Source organism: Helicoverpa armigera, chromosome 10 (assembly GCF_030705265.1).
Source record: "Helicoverpa armigera isolate CAAS_96S chromosome 10, ASM3070526v1, whole genome shotgun sequence".
In the NCBI taxonomy this organism is placed as follows: domain Eukaryota; kingdom Metazoa; phylum Arthropoda; class Insecta; order Lepidoptera; family Noctuidae; genus Helicoverpa; species Helicoverpa armigera.
The window spans coordinates 7604891-7632474 of record NC_087129.1 but is presented as its reverse complement, the minus strand read 5'-3'; the positions used below and the strand labels follow the sequence as shown (position 1 = coordinate 7632474).

The 27584-nt window shown below is 37.4% G+C and overlaps 1 protein-coding gene across 3 annotated transcripts; it reads right to left on the bottom strand.

Moving 5' to 3' along the window:
- Positions 1-348: 348 nt before the first annotated feature.
- Positions 349-21364, bottom strand: LOC110372368 (proton channel OtopLc). Of its 3 annotated transcripts, none has more exons than XM_021329002.3 (14): positions 21197-21364; positions 15653-15756; positions 13879-14040; positions 13396-13560; positions 11845-11959; positions 11617-11719; positions 11234-11344; positions 10702-11153; positions 10507-10606; positions 10254-10426; positions 10062-10176; positions 9815-9969; positions 3235-3381; positions 349-643 (listed from the first exon to the last, which is right to left on the bottom strand). In XM_021329002.3, the coding sequence occupies exons 1-14, from the start codon at positions 21209-21211 to the stop codon at positions 470-472; spliced, it is 2091 nt and encodes a 696-aa protein (XP_021184677.3). In that variant the 5' UTR covers positions 21212-21364; the 3' UTR covers positions 349-469. The 3 variants fall into 3 exon arrangements, with proteins under 3 accessions (XP_021184677.3, XP_021184679.3, XP_021184678.3); XM_021329004.3 differs by lacking the exon at positions 21197-21364 and adding an exon at positions 16647-16820; XM_021329003.3 differs by lacking the exon at positions 21197-21364 and adding an exon at positions 15976-16266.
- Positions 21365-27584: the final 6220 nt, after the last annotated feature.

Sequence of the window (27584 nt, the reverse complement as noted above, 5' to 3'; positions counted from 1 at the left end):
TATGCAAATGTGTTTTTTCTTTCGTTATCTAAAGCTTATGAATGAAGTTTATCATTGTAATCGAATGTCCTTAGCCTGATAACGTGAATGGTGAATGCATGATGTACTCGTAGTAGGGGAAAGTAAAAAAACATTATTTGAGATTAAAGTCATATCCGAAATGACGTCAGATAGCATGGAGTACAGCTGGTTGATAACTACAAGTCATTTCCAATTTTCCGATTTGTAAATATACAAATAAAACATAAGGTATAGATTAATTATATAATTTCCTTGTGAGAGCTTCAAATGTAACACCGAAAATTCAGGCGAGGGAAACTACTTAAAGAAATGAGATATATTTTTATTGGTTGCATCAAATGAATATAACTTTCAGGTACGAAATAATTTTATTTATATTTGACTTAGTTTATTTTACATTTTGCTTATATCTAATAGGACGTAACGTGACACATTTCAGATTCTTAGTTCATACATTTAAGTAAATAGGTTTGTTTTTGAAGCAGTTCTTCCAAATCTCGAAGAGGCAGATGGTGGAGTGGAACCGGTAGAAGATGGCCAGCGGCATGGAGACGTGGGTGATGATGGTCCATGCCCAGGGACCGTAGAAGGCCAAGTGGGCTGGACGGAATTCGGCTCGACTCTGGAAAATATAAGAAATTCCACATAAGTGATGTTTGACTGTCAATAATTTCCTATTGCTTTCCATTTTGTAGGCCCCTAATCTGGGGGCACGGCAGTGCCCCAGCCAAGTCTCGAGCAAAACGGGCACGGCCGTACCATCTTTTCTCGAAGCGATTCGCGGCTGTTTCGCCCCTCCTATATCTTCGACGTGGACAAAGCTAGGAGTTTAGGTTTTCGGTGAATAATAGTAGGCATTAGAACAAACTTAAGTTCGAAATTACATGCCGATTGAATTAATAGTTTAGGAGTTACGGTCGATCAAAGTTACACCATTTTGTCACTCACTGACTCACTGACTCACTGATTCACTGACAGATCATCAAAAATCTAAGGTACTTCTAGCAGACTTAGAAACTTCAAATTTTGCACCAAGATAGGTCATTAGCCACATATAAAGGAAAAATTATAAAAACATTAAAAAATAATATGTCATAGAAAACAATTTTATATTTGCGGTTTGGCAAGAACATTATGTGTGGATTTTGACTGCATTGTTAACTTTGTTCGTTGTTTAAGTACCTATTCAATTGGATGAATACATACATAGAATAGAAAAGAATAATATAAATGTAATACATAGACTATCATTAATACAAATTAATACATAAAGTTCATAATTCATTAAATTAATGAAGCTAAAACTCCATTGTATTGCGATAAATATTGTATGCGCGCTCGATAGATGGCGTTGTACCTGTCTGAATCGCGCTATGGTTTCGTTACAAAGCGCAGTCTAATGCCTGTAGCACACCTCCGCTGCGAAACCCAAAGGGCGAAACCGCCATAGTCTCGCTGTGAGTTGTGAGTTGTTGGGCGGCGAAACAATAGCGAAATTCCCTGCTCTAACGTACAAAACTGACTATGACGTTGTCTCTTTCTAACATGATTTCGCTCATTTGCTTAGGCGCCGTCTACATCTCCGCCCTGGCGGACAACTGGCGGACAACGGGCGGAGATGTAGACGGCGCCTAGCAAATGAGCGAAATCATGTTAGAAAGAGACAACGTCATAGTCAGTTTTGTACGTTAGAGCAGGGAATTTCGCTATTGTTTCGCCGCCCAACAACTCACAACTCACAGCGAGACTATGGCGGTTTCGCCCTTTGGGTTTCGCAGCGGAGGTGTGCTACAGGCATAAGTAGTACTTCAAAATAATTCGATAAATTTAAAGTCCGGTTAAGCAGTACACGGCCTCCTAGGCTGAACTGCGAGATGCCATACCAAAAAAAAAAAAAAAAAATCGATAAATTTCATTTGATAGCGCCATCTGTCTATGAAAAACCATTTCGAAACTAAAAAATATTGTAGTGATAATTGATATTCGGAGAACTTTACGTGTTATTTAGTTTAGTTTAGCTAGTTATAGTTTGTAAGTTAGTAGATATATATTTATTTAGTTAGTTATTTATTATACATATATATATATGCATATATATATAAGTTTAAGCCCTATTAATATATTGTTATAGTAGTAATTGTAAATATAGTGTAATGGAACGTGAAAAAAAAGAAAGAAATACACTTACAAAAAATAAATGAGATCCCACCAAAACATTAAATGTAAAAATGCCAAGTCTCGATGCAGTCTTTCCATCGTAAAAAGTTTTGAGATCTCATAGAAGCCAAGTCCTATTCAAAATATTTTGTAGTTATAAATCAACATTTAGTAATTGTATCAATAGTTTTCTTTATATTATAATTATAGTGACTTGGCAATGAGCACAAATAAAAAGCTGCTTATTGCCTGGAATTATGTACCAATATTACTGACGAGACCAGTGATCAGATTATTTGTTATGTGTGAATCATGATGGTCACTACCGACTACATGCTCCAATACAATAATTAAGAATACCTTACGGGCCATCGCTTAAGAAAGTAAATGAATCGAGAGTACACTAAGACTGACTGCCGTTGCCGAAATTCGGTTGGGACGACACGGATAAACCAAAAGAAAATTAAATCCAAATATGCCGTTTTATTTGTTTCTTCTTGTGCTCATTGCCAAGTCACTATAATTATAATATAAAGAAAACTATTGATACAATTACTAAATGTTGATTTATAACTACAAAATATTTTGAATAGGACTTGGCTTCTATGAGATCTCAAAACTTTTTACGATGGAAAGACTGCATCGAGAGACTTGGCATTTTTTTACATTTAATGTTTTTGGTGGGATTTTACAATTTTTCAAATCCAGTTTCAATGAAAATATCATCAGCCTAAAGACAGATATGTCTCTCAGAATGAATTCCATGTAATTTTCCACTGTTTGAAAATCTATCTAAAGTAGGTAATTGAGTTTTCTGACTAAACCAACAAATAAGTAACCTTTACTTTAGCTTACTTTTTGAAACTGTGACCTGTAAAATTTCACGGAATTTAGAGTCAAGTAAACACCTCAACACCTACATTCCTAGAACCTAAGTTAGAAGGAAAAGGGTTCACAATTACCTCACTACTTAATGTTATATTGTTTATTTATCAGCAATGTTTATGAAGGCAATATTAATAAAATATCAAAGCAATTGTTAGAAGTAAAGTGTACCTTTTCCAATGTGTTGATAGCCCACATGGCCATATTAGCGACGAGGAGGAACGTGACGAGCTGTCGTCCCGGCTTATTCCTGCGTTGTTCCGACGTGGTGCTGCGGCGCCACCAAGCGTCTATTATAAACAGTGTCTGAAGAATCGTCTGGAAAATATAAACGATATACATATCAAACTACAATCCATATAAATACGTAGACGAGACTCGAACTCTACTCTTGATTTGATAATGATATTGTGACTGTCGTCACCTAGCCCTAATTATTATCAAATAATATTAATTTATTTTACAAGGCGCCACAATGACGGGCCTCTTAAGAACACATTAACTTTCTATTTTATGGGTAGGGATATTTGCCGGCTGACATGGAGTGCAATAAAAACTTAACAAAATATTTTAAGGGTCTGAAAGTTTCTCACAGCAAAGCAATCAAAGATGTGCTAAGCAGAACTTACAAGCGATGCCAACCGTTAAGGCAATTAGGACCTTGAGACAAAGGACTCAGTATTGAATAGAAGTGCACATGTGGCAAATGCCAAATGGACCCCGACAGCGATACTTAGAACAATTGAGAATGTGTACAAAAAGACTAATAAATCTATCTCGTAACAAATAAACGAATACGTGAAACAGGACCTTAAGAACAGGGTGGAGTCAGCGCCGAAGGTGGGACTTGCGAGGATGTAGGAAGGGATAGCAGGCCACAAGGGTTTTGAGGGAACTGAAATGGGGACAGTCGGAGCTGAGTCACGAAATGTACTAGTAACCAAATACTGTAGTCGAGTCTATTAGGGAGTCTATATTGAAGATATAATAGTTTCTGTCAAGTAAGTGATGCGGGAAGAATGTGTGAGTATCGTGTTTGGTGATGGTCCGGTGAGTAAGACGAATACAAGTTACTGTGAGCAGATATCTGGTGAGTGATCCCCATTATTACATTGGCTCCAAGTATACCAAAGACCGTGACTGGCATCCCAAGGCTGTTATTTCTAATTACTTTGATATTTGAACTTAATTATAGCAAAGCGTAAAACGAGACTTGGCAATAAGCGTAATGATACTGTGCACTGGCGTAAGCGTAAGGAAACTGAGCTTTGATTTATGTATTGCGCTTCTAAATATATGTATCTGTCTGGCATATTCTCTCTTGACTACATTGAGGTACCTCTGACATGCGTTTGGTTATAGGGAGGCGGAGAAGGCCTTCTACTACACTTGCATTAATAATACACCTACACACCCACAACATTGCCGTGGACTAGGGCATGAATACTATCATATCGAGTACACATTTAGAAGGCAGAACCGCATTGACAGATCGCAATATACATATTTACTATACGGCACTAGCCGTACGCGCTATTTATAACTATACTTTATCTGATACCGGGATCCAAATGAACCAAACGCTAGTTAAAGCTACTTCTCATGGACTGACAAACCGGCAGCTGGCCTTGTCTTGCATTTGTTGTACGCACTCTTCCAGGGAGGGGGGTAGGCTTCACCAACCAAGCTAAAACTGAACGTTAGACCCGTCCCGAGGGGCGCTAGAGATCGTGTCGCGTCAGCTTCCACCATACCTTAGCCCATTTTGGATATTACGGTGGTAGATGACAAGACACGCATACTGGACAGGCTAGGTTTGGGATTTGCCGATGCCTGTCAAGAACGGGGCAGATTAAAGGAAGAGGAAGTGACGAAATACCACTTCGGTGTATACCAATAGCGCTTCGAAAGTTGCCACCGACCGACGAGACACTGCGCTTGCGTTAGATTTGTATATACCAGTAAAGGGTGAATAGGCTCGCGATGGGGCTTAATATGAGCACGCGCCCAGCATGGCTGGAGACTGTCTTGCCCAATGGCAGTTGTACTTCGTAGTACTCCGCCTTAGGATTGGGTAAGACATTTAGAACATAGGGAACGTGACCGCTAGAATCTTCTGTGTTAGTCCTGGCGGTACACGTACGACATGCCAACTGCCCTGTGGTAGCCCATGTCACTAATCGGGGATTGTAGTTTTAAAGTGTAGATTGAAACATACATTGTTGTACGCAAGCGTTATGTATATTTTATGTTAGGTAGGGTTGCTACTCCTCTCACTCTCTACTAGTATCTGTAATTCAATTTGTACCCTGCATGTTAAGTTTGATTTGATTTGCTGACGTCCCGTCTACCCCTGTCCCTAGTTTTTATTAGGCGGGACTAATAGTAAAGTTAATGCATGGCCCTCTAAGGTGGAAGAGCGTCCAGTAAGGTGACGAGCTCTACAGGGTTGCGCGGATGGCGGGGCGCAACCTCTTCCCCTCCGGGGGAAGCCTGCGGTATTTATATATGTTAGGAAAAACTAAAATTTTTACAGCCTAGGGTTGTCGTGGAACGGTTACATTTGGCGCTGCGTGACCAGGATTCTCGTCATTAAATGTACTGATTCACATCAGTGCAACGAGAATAAAAGATCTAAATCGGTTACTACTCAAAAACACAACGTAGATTTGATTTCATACTTATGGTCCTAGACGAGGCATTCCGGCAATAAAACAGCATTGGGTTCGATTCCCTGTGATTTTTTGTACAACGTGATGAACTGTGATGATTTCATATCGCGATGATTACGGTTACGGGTTCGACTCCCTAACAGAAGTGTTGTATAAAACGAGTCATAATAACGACGAATTTTAGTTATGGGTTCGATTCCCTACCGAAGACCTAGACTCTGGCTAGAGGTGAAAGATGATGGAAGAATTAAGAGAAATATAACTACGGTTATGATTTGCGGTAATGGGTTCGATTCCCATATATTACCAAGGGCGTGAATTGTACATCCTTATGGATGGAAATACAGTTATGGGTTCGAGTCCCTAACAAAAATGTGCAGCCTAGAGGTATTTATGTATGTGATTGTAATTATGAAAGAAATGAATATGTGAAATACTAGGACAGAAAAATTTGTCAGATGGCTAGAGGCAGGATGTTGGTTCTTAAATATTAAAATAATGTTGTTCTGAAATTTCACTATAAGTGTAAAACTGTATCAATAAGCGTTATGACACTGCGTATTTGCATAAGCGTAAGGATAGCATTAGTGTAAGAATACTGAGCGTACCTACTTTAAAGAAAAGAAACGTCATGGCTGTACACCCCGCTTCTATATAAGTATATAACGACGTATATAATTACTTTTGGTTTAACTGACGAAGCGACAGCTCCCTCTAAGTTGTATTTACGTGTGATTTAAATATTTATCTTTGTAATTCCTTCACATGTATTAAAACAATATATTGTGTGGCTATTGATATAGCCTCTGTCTTCTGTAAATACTTGGCTGGTTATGTTTTAAATTCCAGGACACTAACAGACTCCATGCACGAGACTACATATTATGTAGCTTCGGCATAAATCTGCGTCGCTTGAGTTCAAAGTTTCATCAAAATCGTCGTGCGCGTTCGTCGGCTGATGTACCGACGTACTAGCAGCTCTAGTGTGGATGCGGTTCCAAAGCTAAGTTTCCAAATTATTTAAGTTAATCGATAGTGCTGAAACATATTCCAGCTCGTGATGATTGAATCAATGTGGACATGAGCTATCACGGCTGTGTGCAATACAGAGTGTATCTTTTAATGACAGACATATATTGGCATTTCCATTTAAATCGGTCGAAAAAAAAAGGGAACTGAATTAATGTTTGTTCAATGTTCTGTCTTATTAGTTGATTTACAACCGGCTCTATCCTCTTAGAATCGGAGGGGGGTAAATCCAGTTGGGACGAATTTTCTTATAAATAAATTATACAACTATCATTATATTAACTTCCAATTAGAATCAACTTCTAATTAGTACATGTGCGAACTATTCCAGGATAAAAATGCTGCAATAATTATCACGACGCGACGGAGAGACCTAAGTTCAGCAGCTGTAGTATGCTGAGTTGATAAGGGAAGGTAACGCGGTGCCATAATGAAAAGCTCTAGTAGAAGAAACTCTGGTATGTATATTCAACTTATAAGCATGCGCAGATTCTTCTACTAGACCAGAACCAGAGTGATTTCATCAAAACGTTGTTTCATCTAGTAAGAATCTTATTGGTGGACATATTCCGTTAGACAAGCCTTATGTTTTAACTGACTGAAGCTAGGAGCTCTCCGGCCTATTGTGAAATCTCATACGCTGTACTGCGTCACGCGTCTGATTTTCAGAGGGGGGAATGTGACTGTCGTCACCTAGCCCTAATTATTATCAAATAATATTAATTTATTTTACAAGGCGCCACAATGACGGGCCTCTTAAGAACACATTAACTTTCTATTTTATGGGTAGGGATATTTGCCGGCTGACATGGAGTGCAATAAAAACTTAACAAAATATTTTAAGGGTCTGAAAGTTTCTCACAGCAAAGCAATCAAAGATGTGCTAAGCAGAACTTACAAGCGATGCCAACCGTTAAGGCAATTAGGACCTTGAGACAAAGGACTCAGTATTGAATAGAAGTGCACATGTGGCAAATGCCAAATGGACCCCGACAGCGATACTTAGAACAATTGAGAATGTGTACAAAAAGACTAATAAATCTATCTCGTAACAAATAAACGAATACGTGAAACAGGACCTTAAGAACAGGGTGGAGTCAGCGCCGAAGGTGGGACTTGAGGATGTAGGAAGGGATAGCAGGCCACAAGGGTTTTGAGGGAACTGAAATGGGGACAGTCGGAGCTGAGTCACGAAATGTACTAGTAACCAAATACTGTAGTCGAGTCTATTAGGGAGTCTATATTGAAGATATAATAGTTTCTGTCAAGTAAGTGATGCGGGAAGAATGTGTGAGTATCGTGTTTGGTGATGGTCCGAGTAAGACGAATACAAGTTACTGTGAGCAGATATCTGGTGAGTGATCCCCATTATTACATTGGCTCCAAGTATACCAAAGACCGTGACTGGCATCCCAAGGCTGTTATTTCTAATTACTTTGATATTTGAACTTAATTATAGCAAAGCGTAAAACGAGACTTGGCAATAAGCGTAATGATACTGTGCACTGGCGTAAGCGTAAGGAAACTGAGCTTTGATTTATGTATTGCGCTTCTAAATATATGTATCTGTCTGGCATATTCTCTCTTGACTACATTGAGGTACCTCTGACATGCGTTTGGTTATAGGGAGGCGGAGAAGGCCTTCTACTACACTTGCATTAATAATACACCTACACACCCACAACATTGCCGTGGACTAGGGCATGAATACTATCATATCGAGTACACATTTAGAAGGCAGAACCGCATTGACAGATCGCAATATACATATTTACTATACGGCACTAGCCGTATGCCGTGCGCTATTTATAACTATACTTTATCTGATACCGGGATCCAAATGAACCAAACGCTAGTTAAAGCTACTTCTCATGGACTGACAAACCGGCAGCTGGCCTTGTCTTGCATTTGTTGTACGCACTCTTCCAGGGAGGGGGGTAGGCTTCACCAACCAAGCTAAAACTGAACGTTAGACCCGTCCCGAGGGGCGCTAGAGATCGTGTCGCGTCAGCTTCCACCATACCTTAGGGCCCATTTTGGATATTACGGTGGTAGATGACAAGACACGCATACTGGACAGGCTAGGTTTGGGGATTTGCCGATGCCTGTCAAGAACGGGGCAGATTAAAGGAAGAGGAAGTGACGAAATACCACTTCGGTGTATACCAATAGCGCTTCTAAGGAAAGTTGCCACCGACCGACGAGACACTGCGCTTGCGTTAGATTTGTATATACCAGTAAAGGGTGAATAGGCTCGCGATGGGGCTTAATATGAGCACGCGCCCAGCATGGCTGGAGACTGTCTTGCCCAATGGCAGTTGTACTTCGTAGTACTCCGCCTTAGGATTGGGTAAGACATTTAGAACATAGGGAACGTGACCGCTAGAATCTTCTGTGTTAGTCCTGGCGGTACACGTACGACATGCCAACTGCCCTGTGGTAGCCCATGTCACTAATCGGGGATTGTAGTTTTAAAGTGTAGATTGAAACATACATTGTTGTACGCAAGCGTTATGTATATTTTATGTTAGGTAGGGTTGCTACTCCTCTCACTCTCTACTAGTATCTGTAATTCAATTTGTACCCTGCATGTTAAGTTTGATTTGATTTGCTGACGTCCCGTCTACCCCTGTCCCTAGTTTTTATTAGGCGGGACTAATAGTAAAGTTAATGCATGGCCCTCTAAGGTGGAAGAGCGTCCAGTAAGGTGACGAGCTCTACAGGGTTGCGCGGATGGCGGGGCGCAACCTCTTCCCCTCCGGGGGAAGCCTGCGGTATTTATATATGTTAGGAAAAACGAAAATTTTTACAGCCTAGGGTTGTCGTGGAACGGTTACAATATCATACTACTTACTTACTGCCAGATTAAAGGATGGAATTGGACTTCATGACTTGCTCATTTCAAAAATGATATGGTTTGTACGATAGACCTTTTTGAAAGTTATGTGTTCATGGAAAAATGTTCTAGTTAAAACAGCATTTCGATGATAAACAAACATAGCTCAAAGATGTAAAACCAACGAGTACATTGCACATTTACAAATATTTACCTGGTTGAGCGATAAAAATTCTGAGAAGAATCCAGTGAGACCCACACTGTTTGCTTGGTTCTGAGTGTGATGGCTTCCTATAAGGCTGAACATGCAGTACACAAACATTCCTGACTGGGCCAGAATAAGTAGAAAAGGGTCCAGACCTAAAATAGCTGGAAACGAGAAGAAAAGTTAAAGCTATTTTCTATGTTGGTTTAAAACTACCAGGTTTTAAGTAAAATACATTTTGGAACATTTGACTTACCCTGTGATTTCCTCTTATAAGCTAATTCTCTCATTTGTATCAGAGCTGTTATAGATGCTATCAATGATAACGAGTATAAAATCAACTCGCATATATTGACCTCAAATATTGCGTCCTGCAAGAAATAAATTTATAAATATTGAAGGAGAAATTTAAACAAATTATAATCATATAAATTGTGGTATACGTTACAGTGATAGTATCAGGATGATGTGCGAGCACGAAGAACATAATGAGAGAAATTATCGTGAAGACGATGATTAAGATGCCAGCGAAGAGGCCTCGATGAGCATGAGAGCAATCCACGGAGAAGTGATGGAGCGCCGTGCGACTCCCGTGCGGAGAACTCACTCCCAACATACCAGCTGTAAAAATAGATTGGTTAATCAAGGTTTGATAAACTGTGTGTACTTCATTTGAAATGAAAAGAGAATGAGGAATTTACCAAACTGCTGCAATATTTTCTCAGGTGTCACCGAATTATTTCTCGACTTATTTTTCGGAATGTTGAATTTCTTCTCAAAGTCTTCTGGAGTGCATTTAACCTGTAATTTATTTTATGTACTTTATTTACATTCCAACGATATTATTTATTTACATTTATAGATATAGATCGATTTACAGGTTGTGTTTACTTTACCTCTTTCCACATTTCGTAAAATATAACAGCACAGATGAGGGAGTACTCGATCGTGCAAGGAAATAGAAAAGGAGCAGCATTCTGTAGTAGTGCACCCATAATATTGGACCTTCTGCATGGAATGCCATCGGTCTCTAGAAGTGTAGCATTAGCAGGAGCAAGTATAGTGTGTTCCAAGTGATGTATTTCGTGTTTCGTTTCCTCTACTAACACATACAACCATTCGCACAAATTCGCTGCTATCATATGCATAAAACCAAATCTCTGTATCAGTTTAAAAGTGCCGGATTCTATGTCCTTGTTAGTGAGGAACATGAACTGCATTTGTGCCAGCGTGAGGGCCATCCGTAATGCCGGCGTGATCACTGACAGAATGGACCGGCATTTATCTGTCATTTCGAAATATTCACCCAATTCTAAACCGCTGTACACCATAGAACCGATTCCGAACGCTGGAAATAATAAACATTTTTTATGCAAATTGAAATTGGAAATAAAATAAAACTGTTAATACGAAATGATTCCAATTTACCGATTCCACCGAGCCTCAAATAAAAACTGCCGTAGCGAGAAATGCTCTCCTTTATTTTTGGTTTTAGTCCAGGTGTAAGTTTTCCATTCTTCTCATCTTTGAGCGTGTCCTCTATAAAAATTAATTGAATACATGTAGTCAGTCGTTAAACGACATTTGTACCTACGTAGAGTAAAGTTTTCCGCTACATTAATACGAATGGCTGAACACGTTAGTGGAATTAAAACTAAAGAAGGTAATATTCTTTGCAGGCGCAATTATGCAAACAAATGTGATTTTAATGTCTCATTTTGTTAAGCAAATGTGGTTAATTACCTAAGCACGTTGGCGGATCTTATTGTTTACGAAGGTATTGTGTTGTTGAAAAGGAATTGGAAGCTTACCGTAGTCGTGAATGATCAGGTTGACAGCCTTTTGACGCATTATGTTTACGTATTGAAACACTACGAATATCAGAGATACCAAGTACAGATACAAATAGAATCCCTGGAAAAATAAATAAATGATCATTATAAACCACAGAAAATTAAAATGTTATGCTGTTCAGAATTTTCATTTCAACTTCGATGTATTGGAAATTAAAATTAATGTTATTTATTATTATTTCGTACCTGGTAGTAGCCATCTGGTACACCACCGGCGATGACTTCAGTGATAGGGAATGCCAGACCCAGTACCACCAGCAACTTTGCGTACAAAGCTGAGAGCGCTTTGCTCAAAGCTTCACTATAAAACAATATAAAAAGACAATTAGAAATTACTTTACTGAAGAAGCAAATATATTTGTAAAACAGCATGCGTAAACGTTAGCCCTAATATTCATCGCTGTTATAACGAACAAAATAAAGTCAAAGAACAGTGAAAGTTTAGAACATGACAATGTGACACTGAAGCTATAGTAAGGCAAGTTCCATTGAGAAACATTTTCACAATCTAATTACATTCATGGAGTGATGTTTGCAGTGAATGTTCACAGCGCCATTGTATACATGTCTATCTATTAACAAATAAAGGGTGCTTTTCAATGGTTTTGACGCGATGGAGGCTGTTCATTGTCTGTGGACTACATGACGCTATCCGACTGAATAATATTCACCTCTAAATAGGTTTCTCTCTGTGCTTGTACCTACGTTACTAAGGGATGACATCATTTTGTGTCGGACAAGATACGGTGGGTGTGTGGTTTACTAAATGTTTTTGGCAGTATTTTGGTCATTACGTGTGACGAAGCATTTCTAGATCTTCCAGAGAATATGCTAAATGCAGTGTTATAATAAGATTCAACAATAACAACACTATCGATGTACGATAATCTTGGAAAACACACCGCACCTGACTGATGGTTTATGAGAGAAATTCTTAGAACTTTAAAGCCGTTACTCTACTTTCTAGAAAGTTATCGATTTACGAACAATGATCAAGTTTTTAACTGCGGAAGTTCTAAAAGGTGATTAGAAATTATAATGAGTGATTTGAATAGTTATGAAAGGTGCAAAGTTTCGTTTAATTGACTGTTGTTTTGACACTGACCCAAATGCAGATAGATATTTTTAAGTATTTTTCAAAAGTTGCTGACTTCTAAAGCTAACGAAATCAATCTTTGGGTCCACATTGAAATTAGACCTTTCAAACTCTACTTAGAGAATTTACATAAAACAGAAGTACAAAAAATACCATTTCAGATAAAAAAAATCTTAATTTTCCATTCCATAAAAATAGCAGTTACATCTGAAATAGTGTAAGTTTGCGGTTAGCAGGCCCATGTCAAGTATTTGGATCTTGCGGTGCGATGAGCGCGTGTCGGGGGCACGTGACGCCAACGCGCTGATTTATCGTACTGTTCCAGTCTACGAATATTTACTCAAGGATTTTCTGGCGTTTTGATTTATATTTCTGATAGCTGATACGGATATTAAAGATAAAACAGGTGTTCTGACTTCTGTAGGAAGGGTGAAAAGTTGTGAATTCATGGAATGTTTAACGATTTTGTATTAGAACAGATGATTTCATAGTTTAAAAGGGCAGTCGCTTTTACACCAATCTGTGTACGTAGTTTAAGTGGTGTTCAAATTATTACATCATGCCTTTTCTTTACCTTTCATAGCTTTGCCTATTTGATACTTAAATTCTGGATGGATGTAATTAAATAACTTGTAACTTACTGTCCCAATATTTCTGCAGCCGAGGGCGGAGTTTCATGTGAGGTGGACGCGACTGATGTCCTGGAGTGAGGAGTCAGCTCAGAGAGGAACCTGCGTTGTGTGGCCGCGCATAGTGCCAGCGCCTGCGACGGACGACGAAACGCTGCGATTATGGCCGATGGTCGTCTGAAAGAATCGTGTCACTTTAGGTCGAAATTGAAAAAAAATACAGCAGAAATGAATACTATCAAAATAAATTATAGAATTTTGAATGATCTGAAAAAGAAAATATTCTACTGAATTGAGGAGAAAAAACATTTGCAAAATTTTGGCGTAGGCTAAAGTTGCTTTTCTTTAAGGGAGCTTACATAATCATCGATGTACATGTTGCAGCTGGCAGGGCCATAGACCTAGACTGTAGGTAACTGTGGTGGGACAATGGTCCCAATTTGTGCGTAAATAATACCTTCTTACCGTGACATAGGAACTCCTCTCTAGTATTACCTGGTATTCAAATTAGCAGCGAGTTTAGCTTCGATGTCGGAGGACATCCTGCGGCTACTGGGTTGGGAGTGCGCATGCGCCACCAGTGGGTCCGCCGGTGTGTCCAGCATGGCGCGGGTGCGTTCTCGCAGCTGTGCCAGGTCCGAGTACGATGACTCGTCACTGGTTTGTAAAGAAATATTTGATTCTAAATAAACATTATCTTTATATTAAAACAAAAAAAAAAAACTATCGCGATTAGGTACTGCAAATTGAGCTGAAACTAACTTTTTATGGCTTATGTACCTACTTAGGTAAAAATATTAGAACTTGAATATAAACAACAATGTTATATTTCTTTGCACGAGTGCCGGTGCAGTCGATCCTTTAGGAATGTAGCACCAACAGTGGAGCAGACGGGTGTATCGCGACACAAAGCAGTCTATCAAACGTCATAAATATTTTCGAAGCTCTTTGGGACTTGCACCAAAATCCCTCTTTGTGTATGCGTTTCATACTTCTCGCTCAAATACAGTGTGTTTGAAAATGTGACGGAAAAAATCCTAGCCCACAAAAAATGTCGGCCGCATTGACGGCGTTTGTGTACCAAAATGATCATGTTTTCATGGGAAAAAGATTATGGCAAACTTTGTTGAACGTATGAGAATTAAGCCGGTTTTAATTGTGCCTGTTTTCATTGTAATATTTTTGTTGCGCAGAAAAGGACTCTCCAAAGCTGGTTTGTTTAAGCGTATTATATTTTTTAAATGTTGCAGTGTCCTTTGCAATAACTAGGTATGTATTTTTGTGTCGATGAACGATCTCGGTTCGGTAGCAATAAATAAAAATATGTTAAATGCGAACATACTGTAACATGAATATTTAAGAAACGTCTGAACTGCACTTGTATTGAACTATTTCGACTGGAGGGTTGTGAGCGCAAAATCTCCAAAATGTGCATCCGTTCGCCGGAAATGTCTTCCTAAGCTTCGTTGTATCCTCACTGAACCTATTTTGAATAACGTCCGTAGACTCAAAATATTGATATACGCAAAGAATAACACATCTAGATTTTTATATCATCATGCTTTGTGGGGGTTTTATATTTACCATTAAAATTATAAAAACTGAATTTCGACTTATTCGGCACAATTAAGACTAGTAGAGACAACAAGTTAAGTTTGCACAAGGGCAAAATTGTTTGAATATATAAAATGTTTATTCTTTAGAATGTTTAAATCCAACTTGGCGTGCGGTAGCGCCGTATCTAACGCAGTCTTGGCATAAACTACATGCACCGCAGATCCAGTATTTAGATAACAGATAAAACTGAGTCACGAGACAAAGGAAAATGCGGTTTAAAAGAAACTTTAATTAAATGCTTAGCTACCCTTTGTTTATGACGACTAAGGCCTGTCCAGCGAGCCGACGTATCCATTTCCCCGCGCTTTTCAAAAAGAATGCCTTTTCATGTTCAATTCTCTACAATGGATTACTGGCTGGTCAATAGAAACGAACGTGTTGCTTGATGTAATGGACTGAGGCATATTTTTTGAAATTAGAATTGTGTCACTATTTTGTTTCAGTTTTGAATTTAGAAGGAGGATTTACTATTTGCTTTGTTAGTTATTAGTATGATTATAAAATATCTAATCGCATTCATCAGTGAATGTCTGAGAAGCGACAAGAACGCACAAACAATATAGCACTTATAATAAGTAAATAAACCGGCTTCTACCTTTTATGACCAAGAGTTAATCTTAAAATTAGACAAATGAATACAAGGTTTTCTTACCTGTCGTTATCATTTTCTTCGTGTACAGTGTCCATGTCTGTGATAGTGACACCCGGGTGTAAGTCAGTCGGCTCGCACAGTGGTCTTCTGTTGGCTGGACTCATCTACAAAATATCACGAAATTCACGCGGCCTTGTCACATAATTACATTTTCATGACCAAATGCTGTTCACACTTCAGGTACTATGTGTGAATGACGACTAGAGTTATTTAATTTATTTTGAGGAACTTATATTTCATTTACCAAATATTTTAATTTGTAAAAATAAACTTTTAAACCAAGACGTTGAGTAACGTAAAAATAAATAATAAAGTAAGCCTACCTATCTATTAACTAAATACACAACAATGGTATATGTTTTCATTGCCCTAATCTTCACATAACACAAACGAGCTCGTCGTATAACTAAGTAATAACAAACACAGTATAAACAAATCGGGTTCAGCAAATGTGTTATTTATTTATCCATTTTTTCTCGTATAAAAATCCTATAAGGAGGAGACGGACTGTCCTCGGTTAAGGCAAGCTTACACTGAGGTAAGTGAACGAGATATATATCGTTGTTTACAGTAAGCGTGCTATAGTGTAGGTATTACTGCGTTACGTAGTTATCCGGTAATCCTTTAATGTCTGTTTGCTCACGGCGAGCATGTTCCACTTGAACACGACACTTCTACTGTCAATTGACTGATTAAATTGATGTCAACATATCGATAACCAAATGTACGTCACTATTAAAATGTTATTTGCTTATTTAATTTTGCATGCAAAATGATCGACATGCTTTGCACGAATTTTATCGTTCGTAATAAGTACGTACCTATTAGTAAAATTATCATAGGACTTTACTTAGATATATTTGCATCAATATAACATTAATAAGCGAATAAACTTAACATTGACAGGTTAATCTCAAAATAAGTTGTAAAATAAACAATGATTTCTATAATTAGTTTATCTTATCTAAGGATGCTATAAACACATACAACTTACCTTTGTAGTTCCGTTGACTAGTATCTTATACTATGCTCGTTATCTTTGGAAAATCTCTCGATAAGGTGTGCGTGAGAATTATGCAGTTTTTCTTTTTTGTTGAAATGTTCAATTCAAGTGTTAAACCAAACTTAGACAGAGACTGTACATTGTGCGATCAATGGTTAGCTTATGAGCCCCGGTGAGTGTGGACTATTTCTTATCACCTTTCTGGTAAATGGCTCGCTAACTATGTCTCTTTTGTGATTAAATTGCACCTGACTCTATTATGTATCTCTTTTATTATCTATCCCACGCAAAGAGTAGTTATTACTTATATAACGGACGACATGCGGAATAAAGAAACTTCTTTCGCGAGTAAGAATAAAGATGGTGGATTTGAATAGAACATAGAATTGGGGTTAATTTGGGCTTTGAAGGCTGTGTTACAGTTGTTGAAATTACCCTGTATTAAAGGATAACTGTTCAGTGATAACTTAAATGATAGAGAAATGTAGGTAGTTACGTCTAGTCTATAGCCTTAGTATTTTTTTTTATTCTCGATCCCGTACTTTTGGGCTTTGAACAGATGCTCGCTTTTATCATCGTATTTAAAACTATCCCGATAGTTTTAATGCAATTTATTATTTTTACACAGTGTTTCTTGGACGGTCCACACATTTTTTTAGAAATGAAAATAAGAATAAAATTATTCTTTTTGCATTGAGACGTTATCGAAAGGGATTCACAAGCTAACTTTAGCCTATGTTGGAGAGCATATAAGTAAAGATTGTTTATTTCTTTTATTTTATTTACCTTATATAAGTACTGGCATGCTTTTCAAAGGCTAGTTAAGAAAAGCCGATTTTTATTTTAATGTAGTACAAAGTGTAAGATTAAATGGTGAGTTTGTTTGTCTTGTGTCCGCCGGGCGGTCCGCTCTAAGGTTGTTAGGTTGTTGAATAAGTTTCTGAATTAAGAGAACTGAAAGTTTTCTCATCTCGAGATTACAGCCAAGTGTTTACCGTTTGGCTGTAGGATGCGGCCGCGGCGCCGACACCCCTCCGCACGCTGCTAGGCACGGACAAGTGTCTCCTACTCGATATCGATAATGGTTTTATTTTTAATTTCCTTTTACTCACATTAACAGTTGCGGTATTTAGATGTATAGGTACTTCAAATAAATGTTTAAATCGCAACCCAAAAGCAGTTTAATTTATCGGATTTTAATTGAACAATTAGTTTGTAGTCACAAATTGGCAATTTGAAAAATATCCTAGTTGATATATAGATATCGAGGTGCATATCAATAAGTCAGTGTTTTTCATTGTTATGCATAATAGTAATTTTTCAGATTAGCAACAGAATAATTTTAATAGGTTTATACCCTCATCTTACTCTAGCCTTTATAATTTAATTTAATTTCCAATTAAATGATGCTCTAGTGCTTTTAAACAAGATGAATAAAGAACAACATACTCCACAAATTATGTTCAACCGAGCAAAGAAGCAATAAAAAACTATCGATAAAAGTAGCATCACTAGTGTTAATAATCTAGGTATTTTCATAAAATATTTGCGTGAGTGTATCGCACCTGATGCCAAACGATGTCGCTGCACTTTAAACTTGCCGAGATTCACACAAACAACCACCACTAACTAATATTGAAGTGAAAAACTTACTTGGACGTGTGTCTTTAAGAATGGATTAACATTTTATGCTACCTTCCAGAATATATGGCTTTAAGTTTCTGGCAGATTGTAGGAGACAACAAAGTGCTTCGAATCTTATATTTTATTTTAGCAGCTGATCAAGCGTATTATATTTCTTTTTGTATTGGATTAGTTTATTCTCCAATAGTGAGGAATAATAACTGTGATTTAAAAAAAAACTTTGTTGTTTTATTCACGTTAAAATAAAGAGGATTTTTTTGTTTGTTTATTTGCACCTTAAAGGCTTCGAAACTAATGCACCGCTTTGAAAGAAATATTTTCACTGTTGGAAAGCTACACTTTTCCCGAGGCTATATTTTATCCCGGTACGGGCAATACTTCCCATGGAACGCTGGTGAAACAACGGGAAAATGGCTAGTTCCTACTAAATAATAATTCTATAACCAATCCTACCATGATTAAGTACATTAGTATGTACGTAAATTACAATAGTACAATTTTTCCCATTAGAAACTCTACTGATTACAAAATTATTGAACAGTAAAGGATAATGAACTATCGATGATATATCCAGCTTTTGCGGCTCGGTGCTCGTTCAAATGATCGTATAGCAAATACGGAACATGATAGGTAGTTAATTAAGATATCAGGCCTCGGTATAACGTGAAACATTATTATAATATGATATTGTAAACAATATGTATTTCTATCTAATTTGAATATATTTACTATTACTACCTATTGCAGTTTTTAGAATTCGCTGGGCATATGGTAGCTGGTTGAAATTTCGCTGTCTGTGTTCTCATAACTTGTAGGAATAAATGTTCCTATTTTTATTCTCAGACTTATTAATTCAGATACTTACCGGGGTAGTTTCCATCTATGTGTGTGCTAAAGAAGCTATATCATATACACAATAAAATACCTTAATTACTTACAAAACTTTTTCACTTGATATTAAGAATTTATCAGTATCATATGATACAAGAAAAACTAGAGTTACATGTGATTTGATTCGCACTGCATTAATACAGAAGTCAGTTAATTAGTTCTCCGTATGAAACATTAGTAGTCAGACTTTTATTAATTTTGTCTCGTTATTTCCACGGAAGAAAAATGTATGAAATTAATGAATATTTTTTCTTGATATATATGAGGGATTATCAAGAAATAGATCGCATTTGAAAATAGTAGTCAAAATATATCTACCATTGGATATAGGTACCAAAAACGAAATACACGGTTACACTTTTTAAAACCTAACAGTTTTTTTTAAACTTTGTATGAATCAAACTCAATCAAAAATATACATAGTTTCTGAAAGTTTCGCGTTCAAGATACGTAGGTGTGTTGCAATAATAATTCCATATTATCTAAAATGCTATAGAACGCATCTATGAAGATTTTTATATATATTGGGGCTTATTGCGCAAATTGCGCAAAAAAAAACTGTAGGTACTGAGTAATTGTTATAAAAACCAATTTATATTAGTTATATCTGATACATCTAATGGCCAATGAATCGCCTTGCACTTATTATCACTTCTCGTCGTGATGTGTTTCAATTTGCACCCTTCAGCTATGTTCCTATCTTGCAAACTGTTCGCTAAACGTTTGCCTATGTAATGGTGCTTATGTACTTAAAGTAACATGTACTTATGTTGTTAATAAATAAGTGCGACTCCAATGTGTTCATGCTTTCTAACCTAACAAACAAACTTGTTTTGATTGCACGTGATTGTAGGAAAAAAACCTTTTTAGGTATATTTTTTTTATTACTTTTTGCTGATGCTAATGTGCACAATACTACCTTAGTTACTGAGTAGAGTCAGGGTGTTTCTAGCAATTTGCTGATGATTTTTACTATTTTGATTTGACATCGGCAACTTGGTTCTGACAGTTTAGTCATTATTGGTGTTCGTATGCACTTAGAGGTTAACTCTTCTGTGTTTGTCATTATTACAATTTTGTCCAGTAGATATTGTCGTGAAATTATTCCCGTTTTAAGATATAACAAATTCAAAGATAGGTTTGTAGGCAGGTAGGTGTTTTGGATAGGAACCTTTATGATTTTCGCGTCATATTATGAAATGGCTATTTCTTCTACCGTGTCTTTACAACCTCTAACGTTGCGCCAACGTTGCCTATGCACGTTTGACTTACTTGATTTATGCAAAAAAAAAAATATGAACAGGAGCCTCCATGTGTCCTTTATGTAATGTTCAGTGATAGATAATTAGCAATAGTGGACGGTATGGTTCCGGGTTACTAATTCGTTAATAAAAATAGTAAAATAATCATGTCTTGTTGGGCAAACCATTAGTATTTTGATAAATTGTATTTTGTTGGATAATTCCAGGAACTATGGAGCATTTCTATGATGACAACATATTCACGAAATAAATAACAGAGTTTGTTTTTCAATATTGTTACAAACAGATTCACCAGTGTTTGTTGTTCAATTCAATTAAATTGTTTGTATTTTATCACACGTCTCACCATAGACAGAACATAGCGCACTATTTTATTTAATTTTAAGATCTACACTTTATGTATACCTATGTTTTACAAATAATAAATACTTTGACTTTGACTTTGACTTTGACTTTATCTGTCTATTTTATGGTTGTAATCTAATTTCACTTTCACCTGATTATTTAAAATTCCTGTTCAAAATCTCACTATAGGTAGGAAAACTCATTGTATTCAGATTTGAGCAGAGCAGATTTTGCACCTAATACGTAGTCATGTAGTCCTGAAACCTTGTCCATCACCTAAGATAATTACTCTGAGTTTGGTGTTGTGAATCCTGACTAGTGATAAACTAACCAAAACAATGGGGAATAAATTCAAGTACAACTTTATTACAACACATAATTATAAAATCCAGGACTCACCTTGTTGAATGGCATCGGAGAAAGCCTAATCTTCTTCTGAGAAGATACGTCCAAAATATTCTTATTATTGTTTAATAAAACATTGCAAATACCATCCTTATGACGGCCACCTCTGTTTTGATGTGGCAACAATTTTGACAGCACTATCACGTTATCAGACACGGACCCATCAACTAGACAGCACGACAGGCACGCGCTAATTGTCAGATCAATTTATAAAACACGACGACTTACGTGTATTGTGTGAAACTTACTTTTTACTATGGCTTTACCCCCATAGTCTTGAAGAAGAGCGTGGTGGTTGTTCAAGATAAAACGACTACTTTGAAATATCTCGAAGTGGATCATAATTTCTATTTTCAATTGAAAAGTCATCTTGCAGTCCTTTGTTACAATTTAATTTAATGTATTGAGGTCAGATGGATCAAGAAGAAGTTTCTAGATTATAGCCAATTGTCTATTAGGTATAAATTATAATAGACAAAAGAGAATAAGTACTTCTATTCTATTGCAGGTTATTGAAGACTGTTATACTTACTTTGAACCTAACCTGAAAGCTTAGATATTGACAAACAAACATACATTGCATTAATAATAACTATACATGAACATTTTAAAGCAAATCTGTAAGTTTACACTGAAGTTTCCACCACATAATGTTTGCGCTATTGGCATCTGTCCACACGATCCGGTTTGTTCCAGTTCGCTCAAGTTATTTGAAAGACTATAGTTTATTGCCTTTTAAATAAAAATAAATGAGTGATGTAATATATATTTTTAGGAAAAACAGTTTTTAACACAAAACGATGATTGAGTATTCACTTTTATTTATCCTAAGTATATGTACACAGACTTTGTTACCATTTCGTTTCACAGCTGATTGGAGTCCAATATTTGGTACCCTGCATCAATCCATCTATCTACTCTTAATAATATGTGCAGCGGAGATGAATATGTTTTCAAGGTACGTTTGCGTTGTTGCCAAGTTAATAAGGAAACACTATATATCTGTCATTTCCGCTTAAATGGTTCGGGATGCACAGCCTCACATTGTTATCGTACATCGAAGGGATGAAAACTAACTATGTGCTACATAATAATTGCGGGATATTATAGGAATTGGAATCTATTGGAAGAGGTAACGATTAACAGGAATTCGTTGTAGAGTTCTTAATTGGTGATTGTCAGAGGTAGTCTATGAGGTAGGCCTCGACATAAAATACGATCCGATGTAGGTTTCCTTGGTTTATTTCTTTTTTTCATCGCAGAGTGGGAAACGTCCCATTCAATATGCGGCTATTAAATAATGCTCTTAATGTAAATAGTTATTCAAACAAAAACATTATGTTCGACAAAATCATCGTTCGTTACAGCAAACTTGTTTATGATGTATCTTCTATAGGTATCTACATATAGCTCGATTGGGTTTGAAATGTTTTAGAACTAAATAAATAAGATGTAGGGTCATCTGACGTGCTTCTATAGACAAGAAAATAAGGCAGAATTCACTCCATATAAGGCTGTAAGATCCTTTTATTCCTCAATAAAGGGCAGTAATGTATCAGAGATGGTAGCCCTTGACGACCTCCTTTCATAGACCAGTCGTGTTCCAGATTTAAAATTACTCTAGGAATCCGGTACGAAGTAGTTTACAAAGGTAGTCCTAGGTAGTAGTTTTAGCGAATGTGTTCAAAGAGCTTTGGTGTCGGCCGCAGAGCCGGTCACGCCGTGTCACACTGCACCTCTCTGAAACATGATTGAAAACATCACTGACGTGTCAAAATATATCCACGTCGGAATAAGCTAGGCTTTTTCGGATACCCACATTCTAAATTGAAATTTCGAATACGAAAACGTTTATGAAACGGTTTTTAAGAGAGTTTACTTATTAATAAAATGTTTTTGTACCTCATAAGAACAACGAAATTGAATAAAAGAGAGGAGTAATTCAAATCAGTAAATAAAGAAGTGATGAAAGTAAATTCTTTTTGTATAAAAAGTATTGGTAGTTAAGTTACCCTACTTACATAAAACCCACCCAAACGACCATAACAACGTGATTTCTTAACAACTTTTTCTTTATTTTTATTCCTGGATTGTTATTTAAAAACTCTCAACAACTTTTTCATCTTTTAAAGTCTACAATGTAATGTAACTAGCCCTTGCTAATTTAACTCATAAAATATTTCCCAGACAGAGAAAATTGGAAGTAATGCACATTAAATGCCGCGAATGTCTTAATTATAATGACATTAATGAATTAATTAGGATTCTCCCTTTTTGTGGGTTTGCGGGGCACAGCTTTCCGTAAATATTTTCTAAGCGTCACAAAGGGAGACGCTGATGCCGCGTGAAATTATATTCCGTAAAATGAAGTTGATTTTTTTTATTCTATGCCTTTGACGTTCAAAGTTGGCAGAGTTAATTCAATTTATTGTCTCTCTTAAAACGAGACTCCACCGTAATGTTATTTATAGGGTTCACCTACGGCTTGTTGACATGCCCCAAAAAGCGAGTGCAGGAGCGCACCGGCGCGCCTAAGTGATTCGATACACGTTCAATATGTTTCATTAGGGAGCCCGGTGTTCGCTTATTCAATCATATCAACGGCGGCAGCGAGCGCGCGCCGCACAGCAGCGCAACCTTTCCGCGCTCCGCTCAACTCCTACATAATCAGTTTTTCCGACTCAGTAATGGTATACACTCAATTTATCCCAGCATTTGGCTAGCGAATGCTTCCACAAATGTCTCCTCCGAAAGCTTTTATTGGGAACGCTACTTGGAATGTTGTACCTATATTGCAACAGATAGAACTTCCTCGTGTTCCGATTCCGTTGTCGCATGCAAAGGAAGACGATTGCTAATTAGGAAACCAATAAATGTAGGAGGTAAGGTAATTGTTGTGGAAAATTTTTCCTTCCTCCGGTGGCGTGGAGCGCGCTACGTCCTGGAGAGAAGCCGCTTCTTCTCTAGCCGTGTCTGCGTCCTGTGTCACAGGAAATGGTAATTACCGCCTAATCTCGCCTGAAGCGCAGGGCGGCCCGACGTCCGGATATGAACTTCCGTTATGAACAATTTAGCGCGCGAAATTGGACGACGGCACGGTCTGCATTCAGCCTATCGCGTCAGGTGATGCGGAGCACACGTGCGCAGCCGACCCATTCACTGGCCGATTTATTTACGAGATAGCTAACGAATAAGTTGCCCTGCTGCCGATGAATACGAATCATAAAGCTTTCAGCGAGCCAGGGAAATTACATTTTTATTCGATTTTAAAAGTTAAATGTAGAAAATTGTCTCCCTAGTGAATGGAAACACGGAAGCTAAAAAATAGGAGGATGAAGAGTTTGTGTTGTGCACCTGTTACGATATTTGTGTACATTTTTGTTCAACACAATATGCACCGACATGCTGTTAGAATATAAAATTAGAGAAATTGAGAAAATAATATAAATGGCAAGTATATTAAAATGAATGCACATCTGAATGACTCAAACTGGACCCATGAATCAAACTGGATGGATTATAATGAAAACATTTCATTATTAATTTTAAATTAATTGATTAATCTGTCAATTTATTAACACACGTTTTATTAAAATTACAATTTATCTACACTAGAAATCATAAAATTATCGAGACTGATTTTGCGTATTTTTGGCCAACCTATACTTATTTAAATACCTTTTCAACTGAATGTATTTTTCGCCATAACTCTTTCTATGACATTGATGCAATAACCGGTTTAGAAAATCAAATCAAAAACACAGAAGATGAAGTAAACACAGCTATACCACATTACCTGTAGTTACAATACATGTCCACAATCCTGTGTAGGCGCGCAAATGATGATCACAGCCCGTCGGATGCTAATGATCCCATTCATAGTCATCTGCATTGATATGCAGCTATTATTACTTGCAACTACAAGCCTGTGCCATCCACCATCTGTCAATGAGAACCCGATAGTTACCTATTAACACAGACTTATCACCTAATTGTACCACAATCATAGTAAGTGATTAATGGTAGGTATTGGGCATTATTAGGCGTCGGCGGTTTAATGTTATTGCAGCACATGAGCTATTTCTCACAACTTAGGAGAGTTTATTTTATTGTAAGTATTACACTAAAGTTCATATTTCTCACAACTTAGATTTATTATATTGCATTACATTCAAGCATTTATTTGACTTAAGATGAACGGAAGTTTAGGATTTTGGAAGTTTGTATCTAAAATAGGAAAATATAAAATTCTTAATCTAATTCTTAGACCAGAAAAATTTATAAAAACCTACTTTGTAAATAGGCTACATTATGTGCTATAAAACAAAACTTTGAAATTGTATGTACAAAGTCTGTTATAGGTACTTTACATTGTGTAATAAACTGTTTCCCATATTAATTAATGCTTTGATAGCTTTTCATAAATAAGGCTAATAAAGTGTTCGATAATGAGCACTATCTGTTGATGCGACCTAAGAGATTGACATCCTCTTCCGAGCACAGGTAAATGGGTTTTAGAGTGCTGCGTAAACATTCACTTACTTATACCGTATACAGTGCGGCCCAGTCATTCAATTATATTGCAATATTGTGTGTTAGACCAGATAACTAATTAAACTAGGCATCAATCCATTAGTCCAAAACAATTGGATTGCAAATATCCAGTAACCGAATGTAAGATAATGTTCGTAATTCAGTTATCGGTGTTCCGCATTGCCGCTGCCCGCCGTCCGACGAACAGAAATCAACGCTTGCCATTTGCACCAGTCAATGCAATGAAATCGTGAAAAAAATCATTTGGATATTCAGAGAGCGAGAAACGAATGGCCACCCAGTTATTGTCGGCTCCATACAGCCTCCAAATGGACAGCGCTCGTTCAATTTCGATACTTTTACAACACAATAGACTGGAGTAAGGCGTGTTCACTCACCTGTCAAATTAAAAAAGCACTTGCACATTCAAAATAAACTATAGGCCATGAGTATTCACAATGTGGGAATTGACCTGCGATACATATACATACGTGGATGTCCATTCCGAGCGTCCCTACATGAACAGAGTGTAAGATTTAATTCGATGATATCCGAGTGCGGTGCTCCTGCGTCGTGACGTTTCGCTTGCTGTGTGATGTTCACCGCACATTTTGCAGGTTTCGTCGACAACGAACCAATTTAATCACGGTTCCGTCATCCCGAAACCCGAATTATATGCGGATTCTTCTTAGAAATTCTTCACATATTTTTCTTTCTTCCATTAAGTTGTCTACTTTAGCTCCAACTTTTTTGCATTTCACGTTCAAAGGTCTTCTAAGTGAGAAGAAAACGATGATTACTTTTTTAGGAAAGCAAATCTTAGCAAATTTTTAATTAGCAAATGGATGGGCAATTAATTAATTAGGCGCTACCCTCGCTCAGTAAACAAACGTCGTTATGACTGCCTTTGCGACCACTGCGTTAATATATTAATTTTATTTTGGGGAAACGTTTCCACATTTTTAAGTTTTGCCACGAATTGAGGACAAAACAAATTATATAGAACACCACGGTGCCCACTTTCTGTAATTCCACAATCAGTAACAAGCATCATCTATATTTTGTATAATTAAGGCAAGTACGTACAGGTACCTAATAGTCACAAAATAAAGCAGTAAGATTTCAGAGCAACAGTAAGCTGATACACGGCAATGTAAACATATTTATTTATATTAGAGGTATTTGCAAAATATTAAGATGATTTGCTCCGAAATTACTTAAGCTGTTGTTAACCACACATAGTAAAGGGCGCTAAGAATAAGTAGGGCAGTAACAATTAGTTGAACAAAGAGTTTGTCTCCCCTATCGTCCGTCTGTCGTACAAGATTAACGGACGTTTAAGCATTTCCTCAGCAACAGATGACCAATTGTTCGTTCTCCCATAACGGCAGCTAAAAGTTTTCCCATTTATTCAGTGCTCATACGTCAAGTGGCTGTGTCGGAGGCGGCGCGGGACGCGGGCGGCGCGGGGCGGGCGGCGCGGCGCGGCCCGACGCGTTCCGGCGCGATAAGGCGTCGGGCCTATTGTCGCAGCGTCGGCGCACGTTTCCTCCGCTGCCGTCGAGCCTACCGCATTGTTCCCCTCGTAATGAACAAACTTATTCCCAAGCCTAATGCTGCAAAAGCGCTGCCGACTCCCAAATTCGCTCACTTTCACGTTATCTCACAATTGTCAAGTTGTGCCTTCACTCTGTATATTACACGCATGGCGACAATGTCTCTATAATAGTCCGAAACCCACCGGCCTACTTGTGTTTGAATAGTGTTAGAGGAGTATTGGATGTGTGCTCACATTAGCACAATTTGGTGAGGGGATGTTTGACGAGACCCGGGTTCTATCAAGATTGAA